General features: G+C 39.2%; 1 protein-coding gene across 3 annotated transcripts; it reads right to left on the bottom strand.

The window, feature by feature from the left end:
* Positions 1 to 7,647: 7,647 nt before the first annotated feature.
* Positions 7,648 to 18,259, bottom strand: LOC118772744 (inositol monophosphatase 1-like). 3 transcript variants are annotated; one of them, XM_036521318.1, is made up of 9 exons: positions 18,165 to 18,259; positions 17,263 to 17,340; positions 15,959 to 16,092; positions 15,268 to 15,372; positions 14,506 to 14,551; positions 13,779 to 13,887; positions 13,116 to 13,224; positions 10,230 to 10,381; positions 7,648 to 9,158 (listed from the first exon to the last, which is right to left on the bottom strand). In XM_036521318.1, exons 2-9 carry the CDS (start codon positions 17,323 to 17,325, stop codon positions 9,040 to 9,042), a joined length of 837 nt encoding a protein of 278 aa, XP_036377211.1. In that variant the 5' UTR covers positions 17,326 to 17,340; positions 18,165 to 18,259; the 3' UTR covers positions 7,648 to 9,039. The 3 variants fall into 3 exon arrangements, with proteins under 3 accessions (XP_036377211.1, XP_036377212.1, XP_036377213.1); XM_036521319.1 differs by lacking the exon at positions 18,165 to 18,259 and adding an exon at positions 18,052 to 18,083; XM_036521320.1 differs by lacking the exon at positions 18,165 to 18,259 and adding an exon at positions 16,270 to 16,409 and having other exon boundaries at positions 17,263 to 17,307.
* Between the last annotated feature and the right edge of the window lie 1,396 nt (positions 18,260 to 19,655).

Below are 19,655 nucleotides of genomic sequence, written 5' to 3'. Positions count from 1 at the left end.
CAAATCTATCTATACACATATACATATACATATACATATACATAACAAGACTCACACAAATGTAGCATTTCCCATATTAACAAATCATGTCACATACTTAAAAAGCTTAACTTTTTCCCATGCCCAGGTCACTAATTTGACTAAATGCACGCAACAAAAAATCTGTACTACAAAAATTTTGCGGCAAAAATTCAGATGAGCAAAATGGAGATATATCCACAGCCTTCAACATACACATCACAAATCTCTTAGATCTGAAAACACTCATCACTTATAAAGCCGTTAACAACTTGGCTTCCCCATACTTTTAAGACCTATTAACCCTGCGATCCCTGCACATGTGATCTGCTATGGTCTGCTGATTCTGGCCTGCTGACTGTCCTCTTTATCTGTGTTGAGTGGGGGCAGGGCTTTTTTTCCTATGCCCCCTTAATGGGGAACCACCCGAGGTTAGAAAAGCTGAATCTATGCCTCATTTCAAATTTAAACAGAATGCTAACCTTTCAAGACTTGAATTTTCTTTTTTATTGGTGTATATTGCAGCTAATTGTATATCTGTTGTGTAAGAACTGCTACACAACTGTTATCTGTTGAATAAGACATATTTACGAATGTATACTAAGAATAACCATAGGACTATGGCATAAAGGCTAAAAACATAACAAAAGCCTGCCGGACAGGGTATGGTCTAGTGAAAGAGCTGACCCAGCAATACAGGAACAGTTTTTACAAAATTATACAGCCTGCTCTTCATGGCAATTGGGTTACTCCCACAAGAACGCAATCTTTAAACCTCAAGCACTTGAAGGTACAGGTCGTTTCTATAATGACTCCTTGTCATGATTTAACACAACATACATTCAATTGCCGATTATCCTTGTTTCCCCTCTGCTTTATTTCAAACTGCACGGCTATAGACAGCTGTGAATAAAACATCACACACCAAGCAAAACATGTGCAGGGCAAATGTAATTATTTGTTTTGCTTTAATTAATCATGCATAATATTGAAGAATGGAAGATTATTGGAATGTTTAAATATTAATATACTCTGTGCTGGCAATAATCCAAACACCAAAACAAATGGGCACGCCCCTGTCCTATCCACTCAGTGCAAGCTCTTGGAAAAACAATGAAAATAGAAAGTATAGCCCAAGTCTCATTTTTAACCATCTGTGCCATCCATGAAGAGCCACATGCAATTGATAATTGCATCTTCTCTCTGCACTCTCTAAATAAGGCCCATAAAGTATTAATTTTAAATTAATTCTAAATAAAATTGTGCTTAAAAATTACATTTTCAGTTATTTTAATTTTTAAGTTTATTGTTGTTCAAATCTGAGGTGCACTTTGTAGTGTTTGCCGTTTTTGGCATTTTCTTTGATTGATTCCAGGAGTCCAGAGTCTAGAAACTCTTTTTACAAAAATAAATCGACACTCAAGATATTTTGTTTTTTGTGACGTCCTGTGGATATTTCCCGGCATCAGACAACTGAAATCACCTGAATTTCACCTTCAAAGAAAACGGTGAGTGATGTTTACTTTTAGCTCCTCCAATACTAGTTACACGAATAAATTCATTTGTTGTGGGTGTGGTCTTAATGCTGTATTGATGGAGAAGGCTGCTGATTAGAAAGTCAGATCCAGAAATTATACAAAATTAAAAAGAGTGACGATTTCATAGATTCTGTCATAGTAGTTTCCGATGCATCAGGTAGCCAGTCCCATATTGCCTTGCAGTGCTTTAGCAGCCAAGCTTTGTTACGGATCGAAAGCTTAGCTGCAAACTAAATTCACTGATGCAATTGTAGCATTCTATCCACCTTTCAAACAGAACCCCCCTGTACTGTGAAAGTGTTCCTGATTGGTCAGGTAAACAGAGAGTCACCAGGGAACATAGTCAGCAGCCTTCTAGGTGTCCCTAATTTTGTACTCAACTTTGTGCTGGTCACTTGGCCACCCCTAACTTAATTGTCACAATTAATCCTGACCTCTCTTCTATGAGAGGCATTAAGATGCCTTTTTTCCAGCTATGAAACATTGCCAAAATTTCTTCCCTATTTCTTTCCATGAGACACTCAGAAAACCAGTTCATGCATTCATTACCTTTTGATTACACTACTGTAGCACCCTTCCTTCAAGATGTTCCAAAGCCACCTTAAATCTCTTGCAACTTGTTCAAAATGCTGCTGCCATGTTGATACGAACAAAAAATATGAACATATTACTCTGGTTATAGCATTGCTTCACTGGTTACCAGTTAAATATTGGATTGAGTTCAAAGTATTGCTCCTTACTTATAAGTCTTTAAATGGACTTGCATCCATTTACCTGCAGAATATTTTCATCCTGTATAACCCACCTAGATTACTTCCTTCACAAAAGGCTGACTTGTTGGTGTTTCTAAAAATCTAAATCTGGTGGTAGAGTGTTTTTACTCAGAACTGTATTGCAGAATAGTCTACCTGGTTATGTTCTGGAATTGGGCGTAGTCTCAGTTTTCTAAATCTAGATTGAGAACTTATCCTTGTGGTAGGCCTTATAGTCACTTTGTGTGCTGAGGAGGAGGGTTGCCTGTGGCTGTAGAAAATTTCTGGTGCTGTGAGCTCTCTTTGCCATCACCTCATTTGCAGTTGGACTGTCCCTTGCTATTAGCTAGTTCTTGCTCTAAATGGGACAGGACAGTTTTGGATAACTTTTGTGGCCATGGGTCCTCACCGTTCTGCTCACCCCCTCTTTGTATGCTGCCATTGTTTATCTGAGCTGAGGCTAATTAATATCATAACTTACTGCACCTAAGTTCCTTGGTCATCCCATTCCATTCTCTCCTTCTCTCTCTTTCTCTCCCTCCCCCTTCCCCCTTGCTCTCACAGTCTCTCCTCCCATTTAAGCAACAAGCACTTCTGTGGCACTGCCACCTGCTATATTAACCAGCCACAACGAACATGATCCCGGAACCACTACCGCACCATCCGCTCTCAGAAGAAGGATCTCCAATCACAACTTGCTCGAGGCCAACATGCAATCTCCTGTCCACCTCATTGGCCGTGGAACTGTTGTAATGAACTAATGCCTTTTTAGGTGTTATGCCAATGTCAGCTTTTCCGTTATTTTTCCGGAGTCTCTCGGTCTCTTGACTACCGTTTCCAGGAGGTCAGGGAATAATTTTCTATTTTTCCCAATTGGCTTGGGGTTTTCTGTTTTTTTTTAAATCCCTCTGAAAAATCAACTATAATACATGTACAGACCTTTGTGATCTTGATTGTATAAATGTGCCATAATGAATACAATTTGATTGATTGTTTCATTGAATGGTTACTAGAATAAATTATAATATCTCTCAGTGATCAGGGGCCAGAATTCAATTACAAATGCAGAGGTTTTCATGGCACTTAAGTAAAACATGAAGACAGTTGGAATGAAATAAATGCAGCTCATATGCTGAAATGTTTATTCAGGAATGCATTACTAACTGCTAGAAGATGAAAGACAAAAATCCCATGAGCACCATATAAATTTCAATTGAGTGTGCTATATTACAAACTATTTCACTGGCTTTTCACACTCCTCAGCTTTGTCTTAAAGTATACGACAGATGTAACCATGAACATTAACAAAATTTGTCACAGCCAACACCATCATTGACTAATAAAGTGTAAAAATTACAATAATGTTTCCATTTATTGCTAATGGTAATGCTTGATTATCTATGGACACTGGTAGCTACAGCTGTGTGTGTTTGTGTGTGTGTGAGAGAGAGAAAAGCCTGTCTTATAGAAATTGACTTTTGTGCAGCCTCCAAGGCTGTTTTTTAATTTATGCTGCACTTCCCGTAAACTCTAATTTACGTCCTTCTCTATCCTGCCTCACTTGCCAACAGTGAGAGTCAATGACTATACTGGTCAAAGTGAGCCACTCTCTGACCACAGAGAGTGGCGCATTTGTTATAAGAACAAGGCGAAGGGAAATGCTGTGTTACTCTGTTGGGAAATTCCAGGAAATTTTGGCTAGTGCTTGTGGTGTGAAGGGTGGTATCCAATGTGAAAGACACATTTATTTGTTATAGCACTTTATAACTCTAATCTTAAATATTCATTTTCTTGTGATACATTTACCTCTGCTGTAATTATTTGATGAGGAGAGCTAATTTGATAGAAGTATGGGAAAGTTTGTTTATCTAAATGCAATTTTATGACAGGATGTGGTCACAGTCAAGACAAGATGTGGGAGGGTCTTGTTGCACTGGTAGTTTACAGTTAACCCTTCAAGCCACATTTTCAGTCCAACACCCCACTCTGTTCTAAAAAACGTTACCAGGAACATTCAAATTAGTGTCTGCAATAAACAAAAGCACTGTATGATACTGTGATACAGAGAGGGATGTATGAGTACAAAAACTATTTTTGGTTATGGATTTCTGTAGGTAACGTAGATAATATAGATAGATGACAACCAGACAGGTTGTGTTTCACTATGTAAATAATGCATATTGAGACTATATTTTAGAGAATGTATTTCTTTAGCTCTATCAATATATCAGAAATATGTAAATTATTGCTATTTTGGTATATGACTGTTTATTTCTCCTTTGCATTAAATGTATTTGCACAAACAAACTGAATCTGAACAACATACTTGTCAATATATTACAATATATTTCATTTTAGTTTGGGTCATCAGAGAAGGTCCATCAAAGAGTTTGTCAACAAGGAATAAAATAGAAAGTGAACATAGGAAAACGTGAGGGGAGAAACGGAAACAGATATATGAACATAAGCAACCACAAGATGGCAGCATTCTGCAAGCAAAAATTAATAGCACCCAAGTTTAGCACTGAAAAGGCTATAATCTTAAGTGCAAATGACATTCTGTTCTGGCACAGCTAGTAGTGACATATAGAAAAAGACCATTTACAAAAACAAGGGCACATCCATTGAAAACCTAAATAAAATTTCCATTCACAGATCCGTTATGTATTATTAGTTGCTAGCTAAGCTAGCATAGCTCCTTGCTATGTCAGGATTGGTGAAAATCTGACCAATACATTCATGATTGCTTTGCAGGCCTGAATAAAGGAACAATATTATAGATATGCAACACATGCATTGGTGCAATGTCAGATTTTGAGTCATCATAGGCATTGACAATGGCCAACAAAGTTATAATATTATTATTATTATTATGATTATGATGATGATGGTGATGATGATGATGATTATTATTATTAGACACCTAAGCAAGCACGTTAGTTGACAATCCAGCCTTGGAGACAACAAGAGTGGAGTCAGTGATGTTCCAACAGTACATCCCAATATGGAGAAAGCATCAGTGGCACCTGTGGTCGCTAGGCACACATCCGCTGCTGCTGGGCCCATAGCACGGATACTGATGGATACAAAGGTCCAGTTGGCATCATTAAGTGCACACACTGTGAGGATGAACATCAGTGGACACAGATTACAAAACCTGCTTTGATCAGCCAAGCGGCGGGGTTAAATATAGCATGCCACTCACTTCCCTGATCCTCATTGACCAGGAGTAGTTTACATGATTGGAAGTTGACTTGATTGAAAGGTCACACAAAATGTGACTGTTCTACTATTATCTCAGGTAAACAAGCTGTTCAAAGGTATTTGTCAAATGTTATGTGTTTGCCTAAGGCTATCATTGGTAGGCTGTAGGACTGTTGCTCCCCTTTCTGGCTACTGGCTAACCCTGATGTGATCAGAAAAAAAAGGTAAATCCAATCCATCATAACTTCTTTTATGCATGGCAGCTAGATGTTACCCATGGATTGGGATCTTCAGCAGCCTGTGAATGTTGGATGTCAGAGTGGATACTGCTATATCAACCCACTCTGCTAGCTCCATATTGGTCACCACTAGGGACTTGATGACATCTGCAAAGGGTAAAAAAGCCATGAATCTGAATGACTTTAAAAAGCAGTGACTTGTCAGGGGTTTTCTCTCTCAAGTCTGGAATTATTTTATCATTTTAATGATGAATTCTTATGTTTACCCCTTACTCCTGCTACTCCTGCAGGTGGCAGTGTAGCTCAGCGGTTAAGGAGCCAGACTTGTAACCAAAAGGTTACTGGTTCAATTCCCTGCTGGGGCACTGCTGCTGTACCCGTGGGCAAGGTACTTAACCCACAATTGCCTCAGTAAATATCAACCTGTATAAATGGATAACACTGCAAGTGACTCTAGATAAGAGCATCTGTTAAACATCAATAATGTAATGTACCATAAATATGAACATGTCATGAATAAAAGCATGATTCTCAAAAAAAAAAAAAAACAATTTCATGAACTGCCTGTGCCTGTCTTTCCACTGAATCACCTATTTCAACTATTCATTGAAATAAACTGTGTAGTAACAGACCAGCCACATTAGTGAAGAATACAGTACTTCTCTGCTGTTAAATTAAGTATAGTCCAAGTTATTTAAACCATTTTTAACATGAATGATGCAAGTCTGTTTGCTGCATTGTTAATTATAATAGGGCTTACTCAGATCTTATGTCAAAGGGCATTGAAGATCCTTATGGTTGCTTATTGAAATAAAGCTTTATTCATGTTGTAAGACAATTGCGAATTTCACTTTTTGCTCTTGTTCAGATAAAAATATGATTCAAGGTTTCCATATGTTTTTGAGCCAGGTATACCTAAACAATCAAGCACAATATATTTTTCATTTGAAATCATTTCTTAAAAAAAACTAATTTCTGTAGATGGCATCTACGAGTGGCTTCAATGTTTTTGTGTAGTATCTTAATTACGCAAAGCAAAATGAACCATGTCGTTTTTTGTTTTTTGTATTTTTTTTGGTCAGATGTGATGCTGTCCGGTTTTCGTCATGTTTCCTCTGATCAGTAAGCTTGATGGATGTCGAGTACATTTGCTTTATCAGGAAACAGCCAACCGTGGCCAGACAGAGCAGAAAACCGGAAACTGCAAAATTCTCAAATTACAAAAACCATTTGATAGAAAAAGTCCCTTTTGAATATATTTTTATTTTTATTTCAACCAATGTGCAACCATTTTCTTGCCTCCTTCATTACACCGCAGCAAGACACTGAATACACGGTATTACCCTCACAAGCAGTACTACACGCTGGAAGATTGAGCACAGATTCACAGAAGTATTACAGTAACTCATACAGCAGTTCTCAGAACAAAGAAACACCCACTGCACTGCTGTAGCTCCACTTCCTCCCTTTACTGAATAGTGTTTTCCCCTTTTCAGAATAAAAGCCATCACACAAGATTTGAATGTCACGTGTGGATGAATCTTAGAGGAGTTGGCAATCGGTGAGAAAGTCACAGGGCCACACTCAGTGGCCTAACAATGAAGCATGTGCATTACATAATAGCGAATAAAAAATGTCAAATGTAGATACTGAAACAGACCCAACACTGGAAAAAATGTACCACTAACACAGAAAATAATTGCAACCTCTATTGCAGTTCAAGTAAAACCAAAATTGTTGACACAAGATAATCTAAAAGACTTGGATATGATTAAAACCACTGTCAAGATTTTTACAGCAAATTATACAACCACGGACATTAATGCAAATGGAATTCAAGTCGTCTTAATACTGGCTTCTGTTCCACATAATAGATTTGTTCAGGTAATATCAGTTTATAAAACCTTGCCTAATGTTTTAAAAGAAAGTAAGTTAGACAATTTTGACCAGGAGAGCATTTTCTTTGAAGAGATTTTCCACAGTTATGTAGAGCAACTTAGACATCAGCAATATTAGAGGTAGATTAAAGTCATTCCTACTACTTCCTTTCAAAAGTGAGAGAGGGCTGCCAAAACAATGTTTAAGTAGCAGTCGGAGTTTAATGGACAAATCATGTTTATAAAAGAAAGAAGACAAAATAATTAAGGGAACATGAGCTTCAAATGGCACATAAGGCTGTTTAGAATTACATTTACCATTTTACATATATGGCTACCTGGGGCTTCAAAGTAATTTTAAGTTCAATGGAAAAAGCCCCTAATTACTTGAAAAATGAACCCTAGGGAAAGTATTTAGTTGGCCATATTGAGTGCATGCCAATTCTGAGGCCAATTCAAGGCTGATCTATAGTCCGACCAAATACTTTCCCTTGGTTTTATCTTATTGTGGTACACAGTCCCTGGTTACCTTAATGCAAGAGAACACCTCATTTACCTTTACGTCCACCTGGATGGATCATGTAGTGCATGCTTGCAACTGGTTGCTGATACCAGTACAGGCCTGTGAACTTGAAACAGGAAGCAAACAACTTACCTCTAGGATATTAATTATTCTATTCCTGTTTTGATCGTTTTGTATGGTTAATGGAAGTGCCAACTTCAATAAAGACCATCTTCACCTGAATCCTTTTTACTTAATTTTGTCTGATGTGGTGGCATTATCTTTTGTATTAACATATCTCATGTATTAACATTTGAGGACACAGTTAAGACTGTGTATCTTCATTGTAATCAAATCTTTATATTTATAAGGAGTATTGAGGTACTCCTTGACACTGGAACATTTGTTAATCACACAAAACAGGTTCCAGGTGATTAGCAATTTAAAGGTAAGTTCAAGGAGCCAGCCTCAAGTTCACAAGCCTGTGCTGTACAACAGTACTCCTGTACTAGATTGCTGCTACCACACCGATGTTTCCAGAAAGCCACAAGGCTTTCCATAAACCAGAAAGCCACAAGACGCTACCTTACTGCTCTTCCCTTCAATTTTAAAATGCATATCTTATTTCAGTGAGACCTGAGATTACTAAAATTGAAATTACCTCATAAAAGCACAGGGCACGCATGTGACCTTGTTCAGTCTGTTATACCTTAAGACCAAATATGTATACAGAGGTTAATTTAACATCAACACGTGAACAAACTGTCCGCATACACAACAGAGTGCATGAGGAATTGCATTCTATAAGGCAAGACAAGTGGTGCAGTGGTGTGTGTCTGTGTGTGTGTGTGTGAGTGTGTGTGTAAGAGTCCCACAGGGCTGATAAACTGGACTGCATAAGCCTGCGGTCTAGTTCACAGCGTCGTCTCGCCCACATGGAAATTCTTGGAGCTGCTGCGCAATGTGCTCCGCGATGGCTCTGCTACTCGCTGTAATGAGCCTCCGGGACATCAGGTCAAACGGGCCTCCTGAGAACACCAAGACAAAAGCCAGGTACGTCACAAAACGGATTCACCCAGCGCATGAGGGGGCAGCTGCATCGACAGCATGGACGTTCTTTCATAACGCCATCTGTACAGTCTCTACTAAACCCCTAAGTCCTTAGTTGTTACTGGATCATTACTAATGGCACCTCCAGTACGATTTCATCGTTTTTTCTTACAGGCTAGCTGTACCCACAACACAACTGGCTGAGTTAGAGACAGGATCTCAGGGAAAAACTATTATCATTATGTTTCACATTTTACACAAAAATTGATCAAGTTCTTGGGGAAAGTGAGGATTAAAGTCAGGACAAGTTTCATCAACGTATAAATAGAAATCACTTTTATGGAACCAATCTAGGGATAGACTGGAACCACAGAGGCATATCACTAACACATAAGGCCCCTTTCCACTTGGTGGGCAAGGAATCATTTTGCCAGTCAGGCTGTTTGTATAAATTTGTATCAAAATGGTCAAAATGCACAATGATACCTTGATACCTAGGCGTTACAAAAACCCACTCAACGTGTCCCTCAAAAGAGAGGTTTCTTTCAAAACATTGGCTTGTCATAGTTAACTTTTAAGTAACAAGTAACTCATTAATTGTAACAAAATGGCAGGGATCAACCAATTTAAACTGAGTAATGTGTTAATTACTCTTAATTTCTCTTGATTTTGTTAAATACCAACATATAAGCCAGGTCAGACTGAACAAACACACAGTTACTGCACCAGCACCAGGTTGTGCTGCGGTTGCAAATTTCCTGAGGCATCATTGTGTCAGTAACACTGAATCACAAGAGAGTGGTGGTTCAGTAACAGACTCAAGCAGTCAAACATACTTTGATGCAGAAACAAGCACAGTAAAATGACAGCAATTGTAACACTTGTTCAAATCTATCACATAAAATATGCTTTCAGCCTTCTCGCTTTCAGTGATCTCTCATTCAATACCCTTGTTTTCTGACGCTTTCTGGCTGAACCCTCCAGAGTACAGTCACTGCTGAAGTTGTTCAGTAAAAGCGTGCCCCGGCGCCCCCTTCCGTGTGGCTTACCCGTGATGTCCATAATAACCCCCCCAGCCTCAGTGACAATGGCAGCGCCCCCGGCCATGTCCCAGCAGTGGATCCCAATGTGGTAGTAGGCGTCAGCTGACCCGCAAGCCACCAGACACATGTTCACCGCTGCACTGCCTGGAGAACGGATACTACAACAGAGGGAATCGGGATAGACGTTAAAGACAAAAAAAAGGACTTTGGTTAGCTACCAAAGGCAAGCACTAGAAAGGCTTTCTCTGGGGTTGATTTCTGGGTTCCATCTTGCTGCCATGAAGACACAGTAAAGTATTGGCACTGCACTTTCAATTGACTTTTCCTTCATACATGATGTACATGTACATGAATCAAGTATTGGAACAAAGTCATTGTACTTTGTACTTACTGCAAATTTTTGAACATCAGGATACTTACAAAAGCTCTCCTGTATTGCAAAATAGCTGCATGCAAAATAAAATATGCTAGCATAAAATACGAACAAGGTCTATGCTTACATGGTAGCGCCTGTCTAACGAGCGCTCAGGTAAAGTGCACACATCAGAACCGCTTATATATCTGCATGAGCCAACATTACACTACAGGACTGACCCCAATTAAATCTGCACAAAGTGACCGTTAACTGAGTGCTTTGTTTCCTTGCACATACCGTACCCTTCTTCAACCAGCTTAATTTACTAGTAATGGGGATCCTGTCTCTCCCTGTTCTTGCCTCCTGGACAGTAACTACTATAGTTAATTGAAAAGCACGATTGGGTGAGTGTCTACATTATGTCATCATGTAATACATGGTGTGAAAGTAGAGCTGCGGTCTTGACTTGTGTTCTGTGCCATTCTGCTGCCTGAATTGTTGGTACTGTGCTGTACCAAATTTCACAGCACAGTCAAGTGTGGATAATCTTTACCAGTAAATCCTCAGATTTTCTGAACAGCAGAGTTCAGGATTTCCCTCACAGTTTTCACTCCTGCTGTATCCTCAATGGATGATGATCATTAGTGCCCTTTTAATATTATATTATTATTAAACAGTGTACAGATGTGTGTATGTATTTCTTTCTCTCAAAAGTAATGTTTGTGTGCAAGGGCTTGAAAAAAGGAAAACCAGTGATAACATATGGCTGAATATGCTGAACAGCACCAACATTCTCCTGAGCATTTATTACGTCTAAAAATGTAATCAATGAAATCTACATGTCTGCACCACTTATGGGGCCATATGTATCAATCTTTGTGTACAACTTGCTGTAGGACCATGCGTACACACAATCTCACGATTTGTGTACGGAGGTTGTTCGTCAGAGTTATCAAATACCACATACGCCTAAATGTCTTCATAAATCTGAGCGTAAATTAAATGAGCCATAGATTATGTGCACATGAACACACTTAACGTCCACTCCCACAATTGTTCTTATATGGACCGAGACACGCCTTTATTTAGTCTAATTAGCATATTAAAGATCCCGGGTAAATCTGAGTGAAACGCAGAGATTGATGTTGAGGATCAATGGTAGGACGTAAGAAAAGAAATTATTCGGACACGGAGATAGAGGTGATGAGGTAGAGAGGAGAAAAAAACGTCCTTTTGGAGGCCAGACTACTGGCATTTCAAATTGACGGAAAAATGCGGAGTGGCTCAAAGTGGTGACTGCTATGAATGCAGTTTCAGCAGAGGTGCGTACAGTGGAGGAGAAGAAAAAGAAGTGGTCGGATTTTAAACCTGAGTGTCCTCGCACTCTAGGGAATCGGAGCACTCGGAACATAGATCTACAAGACGCGAAATAATACAATTTATGAACGATTCTAACCACTGGGAGATGACTGCTAAAATCAACAAAATAATAGGCAACAGTGTCAAGGTCATTAAGTAAAAAAAAACAAAGATAGTTAGATCGCTTTTTCTGTCTTTCTGCTCATGCCATACAGCTCTCTCTCTCGCTCTCTCTCTCTCCCTCCCTCTCTCTCATCGGCCGAAACTTTACTTCCCTGTGTCGTTTCCAACGAGTATTCCAACATTTCCAATATTTTTGTTGTTTTTGCTATTTTTTTATAGGGTACATAAAACTTAAATGGGGGGGGGGGGGGGGGGTACTGTGAATATACAGTGAATTGAAGCATTGGAAAAAACCCTGACTGTCACTGTTGTATATTGCTACCCGCAGGATGAAAAAAATGCAGAAATAGGCAATAGCAGGATGATAACCTACTGTTTTACTATATAAAAAGATTTTCCCCCTTGCCATTTTCAAGTGCCCCCTCAGTCACTTCATCCTGGTGCTGGGACCTGGCGCCATAACGCTCATCAATGATTGACACAAGACCCGTTTACTTGCATCACCATTAGTTCTTCTTGGTCTCGCCAATCTGCAAATTACAAATTTTATGTGTACGCCACCTCGAGACTATGCACAGAGGTTTTCTCCCGAAACACGCGTGTTTTCTTCGGGAAGTATCTTTTCATAAATACCGTTTTATGTGTAGAGAAGCGCTCAGCACAATTTTAGTGCGTACGCACTGTTGATACATGTGACCCATTGTCTTTCACTGAAACTTACTCTCTGGCCAAAATTAAAGCACACCTTGATAGGAAATGACACCAATACCTCAAAGACAAAAACTGAAAGACGACAAATACAGAATTTACACAGGCAATTCAGGGCACTAGAGATCAACAAGCCATGGTGAGTGAATTTGTATGAGCTTTCAGCTTTGGTGGTATAATGTGAGGCACCATGCACTGTTGTGACAAATCAGAAGTTAAGAGAGCTATCTTTTCATTTTTAAATAGAAAATTAATCAAATTATCAAGTCTGAAAGGGTCAAATCACTAAAATTCAAAGACATGAAAGAGCGTTCAATAACAGTAGTGTTCAATAATCAATAACAAACCCATGGACAGGGATGGTCAGGATCTTCTGCATGTTGGACATCACTGCTTTGAAGTGTTCAGGATCCTTCTTCAGCCCCATTTCCGTCAACACAAGCGACTTTGTTATATCTACAGATGGAGAATGAGAAAGTTGGGATATCTACAGAGGGAGAGTGAGAGCTGTGTGAAAATAAGACATAAAATTGCGGCATTTTTGTGAGGGGTTTATTCCACGTAAGTTGACATTTTGCTGAAACTAATACTACATAATTGGTTTGAAATTAACATATGCTGCAGTGTGACAAGTCTCCCATCTCATGACCCTGGCATGGTTGGCAAACAAACGGCTAGAAACATTATATCTCACTTCAAATTTTTCTTGGTAAAATTTTTCAAGGCCACAAGCAGTCAAGCTAGATGGAAAAGGTATAATTTTCTCAGCTTCCATAAAGGTAAGCGGTAAACTTGGCTTGGCGTTTGAAAGCAAAAATGTAATCCTTATGCAAACATGAATATGCTTCAAGAATAATTTGAATCATAACTTGATGGAAACTCCATCTCATGGCGTTTGTTCCCCAAGATCCCACTTCTCACCTACACGCAGAGCTCACACCATTACATCACATCAGCATTAATTAATGATCTGTAAATGATACTGATGACGACAACGATGAGCACCTCACCTTCTTGCCCTGACACTTTGATTGGGACTCCGTTACAGAAGGCTCCCTTTCCCTTGCGGGCTGTATACATCTTCTCCTCAATGCAGCTGTACACAACGCCAAACTCAATCTGTGGGAACACAAGTGGCCCCGGGTTTCACATGCCGTATAGGAGCTGAACAATCCACGGTACTAAATTAGCTCTACCCAACCAAGGAGCCCATGAACAAGGAAGATACGAAGTCTGAGTTGTGGAATCTCCCTCTGATGATATTATGATTCTTCCTGACTTAAAAATAATATGCGCTGACCAGTCACTCTTACACTGCTGTATCCTTCAGGTCCCATCAATGAATGTGGCAAATTTGTACCATTAGACAAGCTTGTGGGTATGTGCAGCAGGGCTTTTTTGGTTGTAAAAACATGCCAGAATTGCCTGATTATTTAAGGATCACAAGGACAAAGAGGACCCGTTGTTTCCATAATGCAGTCTCTCAGTTCATCAGCTGCACTAAGGACTTCTAAAGGCTTTTAAGCCCACAGGAGACCATCCAAATCAGTTAACAGCAATCCAGCTAACCGAGCCAGTCTATTCTCAAAGCCTGGACAGACTGAATATTGATGGGATTGATTCCCTCACTGAAAAGCTGACAGGCCCCTACATGTGCAACCCAGTACTGGTGCTGTGGAGGCATTTGTTGTTGACACCCATGACAATATTTTGCATTATCAGATACTACAGCTTTACCTCTTTGTTAACAGTGAACCCAATGGATACAGATACAAATGGGAACCTGAAAAGAAATGAGAAACATGAAAAATTATGTCCTGTACCTCCCTTGGGCAATTCCTCCTGTAACTTAGTAGAGAGTGATCATTAGAGTGCTATGAAACAGTGTGTTAAATTAGCCACAGTACTGTGGCCAACAACTTTTGAAAAAATTCAGCAGTAGTAAGCTACTTATTACTACTGCTACCATGCTATTTATAACTACATTTGTTTTGTTTTAATGTTAACAGTTGGAAGTTGTGTTTCCCCTGAAGAATGAAGATAAGTGACTAATTTCATCAACTATTTCACACTTATGCACAATCCACAATAATTGTTGTGTCAGATTTCACCTAATTTATGACTTGGCACATAGATAATAGTACTAAAAAAGTGGACAACTTAACTTATTCTTCTCAAATTGGAGGAGAAATGACAATCAAATCCAAAATTGAATGAAAAATAAAGAGAACAATTCAAATCCAAACAGATAATGAGAATGCATTCATGTAGCTTACATGATTGATCAAAACATGAAATGAAAAAGTATAAATAAAAAATGTGCTACATTAGCATCGAAGAAACAACAAAGTATCAAATGTTTCAAGTAGCTTGTAATGTCACATGCTGCTTTAATTTCTACACTGCAGCTTTAGCTGCAATTGTCTCAGTGGAGTAACTATTAGATGGATCTTTGCAGTTTCAACAATAGCTTTCCAAAAGGTGGTGTGGCAGACGAACCTGTGGACGAAGTTGGTTGTTCCATCAATGGGGTCAATGATCCAGGTGGGATTGTCCGTGAGAATACTGGGAGCTCCTGCCGCCACAGACTCCTCACCAATAAAACTGGGAGAAGCAAACAAAATAAGACAGAGGAGAAATATCAGTGCGCCATGGCTTCCACACCAATGGGCAATTTTCACTAGGTTTGCGGTTAATTTTCGTTCCAATCAATCAATAATTTTTTCTTTGCCTTCCTTGCAGTTGGCACCTCACCTTCTCACCACTATGTGATGACCCAACTCAGATTTAGAAATCAGTGCAGCAGATGTAAGTCTAGTATGACAGAATACTAACAATATAGTATCAGACCAACCCAATCACAGACAAATAATTAAATAAATAGTTTGTCTTGCGCAATTCTGGGGTGGAACCACAATGTGAAGCCACTATTACAAACTAAATCTGACACAGGTGAATGTTGTTTGGGTGCCATGTGAGAGGGTCAGAGTAACTGAACTGAACAAGTCTTCACATTTCAGGAATCAGACTCAAGGGGTGACAGCAGGCCGACATGTAAGTGTTTTTAAAACACAAACTGATTCTTGAACATGAATCTTCCAACAAAGAAACACTGATAGAGGAAAGTGAATCTGGTGAGCTGTAACACTATCTCTTTCTGACTGAAGTGTCTGAGTGCAGTGCGTGTTACCTGTGAGTGGGATACCTCTCCTTAATGGAGGATATGATCAGGGCCTCCACCTTCTGGTCCGTCTCCGTCACCAGATCTACTGGGGAGCTCTTCTGCATGATGGGAATGTCCTTCTTCAGTGCCTCACGGATCATCTGAGCAAACAAAACACCACCAATTAAAAGGACAGAAGGACTACAACCACACGGGTCAATTTGAACATGCTGTACTTGTGCACCAGTTGTCAAAGAAAAAAAATGGAGAGACAAATATGTCTGCAAAAGATGAGAAGAAAGGAAAGCGGACACAGTTTGGGAGAAAGAAACATATACCATTTTTCACTGTGCTTGGCAGAGGGTTCATTTTGGGCTCAAATGAAATGCATTTCAGCTCATCCTTCTGTTCTGTGTCCAAGCCCCAGATGTGGGTCAGGTTTGATGGCCAAAGGCAGTCTTCAACAGCCAGGCGCCTGCTGGGACCGTGGGACGCTATTAATCCAGGCATGGAAAACCCAGGTTATTTGGCCCAATTTGATCATAAACCTCTGAGGAGTGAAAACTTGACACCAGTTCTGCTGTTGAAGACTAAAGATAGTCACCCATGGGCTTTTACATTTAAAAATGACTTTGTAGCATTAATATCTGGTAATAGCAGCTAAGACAAGGAGCAACTGCAGTATACACCAATGTCAATGAAGTACTTAAGGGACCATAAACCCCTCAAAAATCAATAAAATAACAATAATTAATTACATATGTAGTGATTTCATTTGAGAACTGATGTACTGATGGATTAATGCATGGATTTATTGCTTTTAGCACGACTGCACCAAAGTAGACACTACTCGCACCTTGTAAATGATTTATTATCACATTAAAAACATTAAATAAAATAAAGCATTAATTTACTTGTTTTGCAGTGCCTTCAATTACCGTGATAAGTAATTACTAGTATTATTAGTATTACTGTGATAAATAATGGGTAATTACTGTAACTGGACTTTATTATTAAGTGTTACCAAAAATTGATTACCAAAGGTTTAAGTGGACATTTATTAGTCTCAAGTCCATTTTTAGCCAATCTTCAAAGTCTCTCCCCTCTTAACCTCAACAGTACTACCAATTTAGAGACAACTAAGACATTCCAGTCCTACCTGGACAAAATAACCCATGAGATTACAAATGAAAAAGAGAATGAAATGACAGCCTTCTTTGTCCAAGACTATTCAATTGATGTCCAGGAGGATTCTCTTCCTTCTAAAAGTAGGGCGCTTGTTTTCTGAATTTTGTTGTAAGGTCTCCTTCCACTGCGATGAAGACTCTCACCTTTCCAGCCTCCTTAGTCACAGCAATGCAGTGGTCCATGCACTCCTTCCAAGGGTCCGACATGATTGCCAGTTTATTCTACAACAGCAGAAAGGGTCATTAATTTTCCAAAGAGAAAAGTCGATCGCCTACTGCTAAGGAGTGTAACTCCTAATTTCGAAATTGCAGTCTCATATTCGTTTTCCATCGAAAGCTCTAAAAACCACTTCGTGTAATTATTTTGCAAATCTGCCAAATTCACTGATGCGCATGATGTAGGGAGGTAGACATAGTGTGTTGATTAGTATTGAAATGGAGTTTTGTTTAAAATCAGTTTACTTAAAGACCGAACAATCTGAATCACCGTGCATCGTACAGCACAGGGTACATTAACAGTTAGGTAACAATTAACTACAAACAGGTTGACACTCGTCTCTAAGTAAGCATTAACAAGTCCACAATGATATGTCTGTGATACCCAACTGCAACCTGTACTGGTTTACTTCTAAAAATCTCTCTGAAATGTCACGATAGATGTTGACAGTCATGTCAAACACATTCACTTAAAATGATGAAAAACATGCGAATGATAAAATAAGCAAGTCAGATGGTAGCTAGAGAGCTATCTTTGCAACTGAATTTAACGTTATCTGCCACTTGCTATCCTCGGTCAAGCTATTTTAACTCATTCTTGTTAGTCAGCTGCCTAGCTAGCTGGTTAAATATACAGGCAAGCGAAGGTCAGACGACATGTCAGCAGTCACTTTCTTCTTCTTAAAAGTAGATATTGCTACATTTCGCCATCTATACCTTTTGCTTTCTGTCCTGGGCCTTTGAACCTTTAACGTTAAGAAAGCCAGCTACATGCAAAGATCTACACCGTGTAGTTGCTGTGGAAAATGGTGCGCTGCCAAAGTACATACTGCTTCCAGTAGCGGTTTCAGGATCAGGTCAAAAACATCTCTCGTCTGCTCCCCAAATTTTATAAGAAATGGGCTGGCTGATTCAGGATCGGTGTTTGGTGTGACTACAATATACATGCGACTAAGCACTGACAGAGTTAAATACAAAGAGCTACACAACTAGATCGGTGGTTAAATAATATGGAATAGCGCCACCACCTTACCGGAGGCTTGGTCAATCATTAGCCCCGCCGGTGAAAAATGTTGAGCAGCTATGTATTTTGGCATATTTGAATGGGTGGTATCCGAAATGTAATTATTCTACAGTGCTTTGTGACATTTCAGTGTCCTGTGAGCCACACGTTAGTGGTACAAAGTCAATTAATTGCATCACATATCATGGAATTCTGCTGGTGGATGGACAGCCATTGAGCAGCAGTGGGACAACTGTGTGGTACAGTGACCCAGAGGATCAAAAAGCCCATTTCAAAGACTACAGATAAACACAGATGTACTTCTTGCAAGAACAGTCCCATCTCAACCAGCAAGGAAAGGATGAGGAAGAAAACAGTTTTGTTGTGTATTGTGAAGAGAGTTTTTGCTCATTACCTTAAATAAAGAAGCATCAGAGAATCCACAGAGGAAAGAACCTTTTAATTTGTTTACAATGTGAGAAGAATTACATTTGTATAACACTGCAATCACCAGGGACATCATTCCAGAGAGAAACCGTTAAAATGTGAAAAGTGTGGTGTAACTGTAGAACTGTAGTGATCCCGTTATTTCTGTATGAATGTGTTTGGCAGAAATATGCAAACAAAGCAAAGAATCAGGTGGGTAGTCTATACATGCTTTCAGAAACATTCACAAGTAATTTAACAGTGCACAGGACATCAGCTTTATTTGAGTTCGTAGAAATGGTTTTGTTTACTGAGGCAAACAGTGTATATACCTATACATATACTATGTTCTGCGGTGGAGAAAAATGTACTGATGACTGGCATTGTTTGAATGAGTTGGCCATGAAAAGCAGTTCTGGAACTGACAAGTTGTACATTGCTAACACCATTCTTAGGCTTGCTACCCTTTTTCAGAATAAAGTGTTGCTGTAGCTCGGTGACTTTCCAGGAAACATTGTAGCTCTAGTTTGGCTCTTTTTTCCCCAAGTCTTTCTACAACACTGTGGTAAATACTTTCAGGTGCAGGTCTTGTAAGAGCATTGATCATGTCTCAGTTGAGTTGTAGAACAGGGGGATAGCGGTTCCCATTTAAGTATACAATGTGAACTGCATGTGTGTTTCATATATGTTTCCCTCACATTGGCTAGGAACTATTAATACTCTGAGGATACAAACTATGTGACATGCATAAACACTGAACTCTGTTTAGGGAAAAAGTATTTGGCTTCAAGGTATTTTGTCTGACATGGTCTCCTACCATCCAGATTTTAATGCTAAACTGTTTGCTATATTTGTTTTTATTGTTTATGCTATGCATGGTTTTGTTTTCCCA

The sequence above is a fragment of the Megalops cyprinoides genome, chromosome 2 (genome assembly GCF_013368585.1).
Source record: "Megalops cyprinoides isolate fMegCyp1 chromosome 2, fMegCyp1.pri, whole genome shotgun sequence".
NCBI classification, from domain to species: Eukaryota; Metazoa; Chordata; class Actinopteri; order Elopiformes; family Megalopidae; genus Megalops; species Megalops cyprinoides.
Note: the sequence above shows the minus strand (reverse complement) of the source record. Positions and strands in the feature narration are given on the sequence as shown.

Bases quoted from the DNA above. Each gene is read 5' to 3' on its own strand.
- LOC118772744 (XM_036521318.1), bottom strand. From the start codon at position 17,325: ATGTCGGACCCTTGGAAGGAGTGCATGGACCACTGCATTGCTGTGACT. The intron at 13,888-14,505 runs GTAAAGCTGTAG...GTGTTCCCACAG, and splicing joins GGTTCACTGTTAACAAAGAG to ATTGAGTTTGGCGTTGTGTA. The intron at 13,225-13,778 runs GTGAGGTGCTCA...CTCCATCTGTAG, and splicing joins CAAAGTGTCAGGGCAAGAAG to ATATAACAAAGTCGCTTGTG.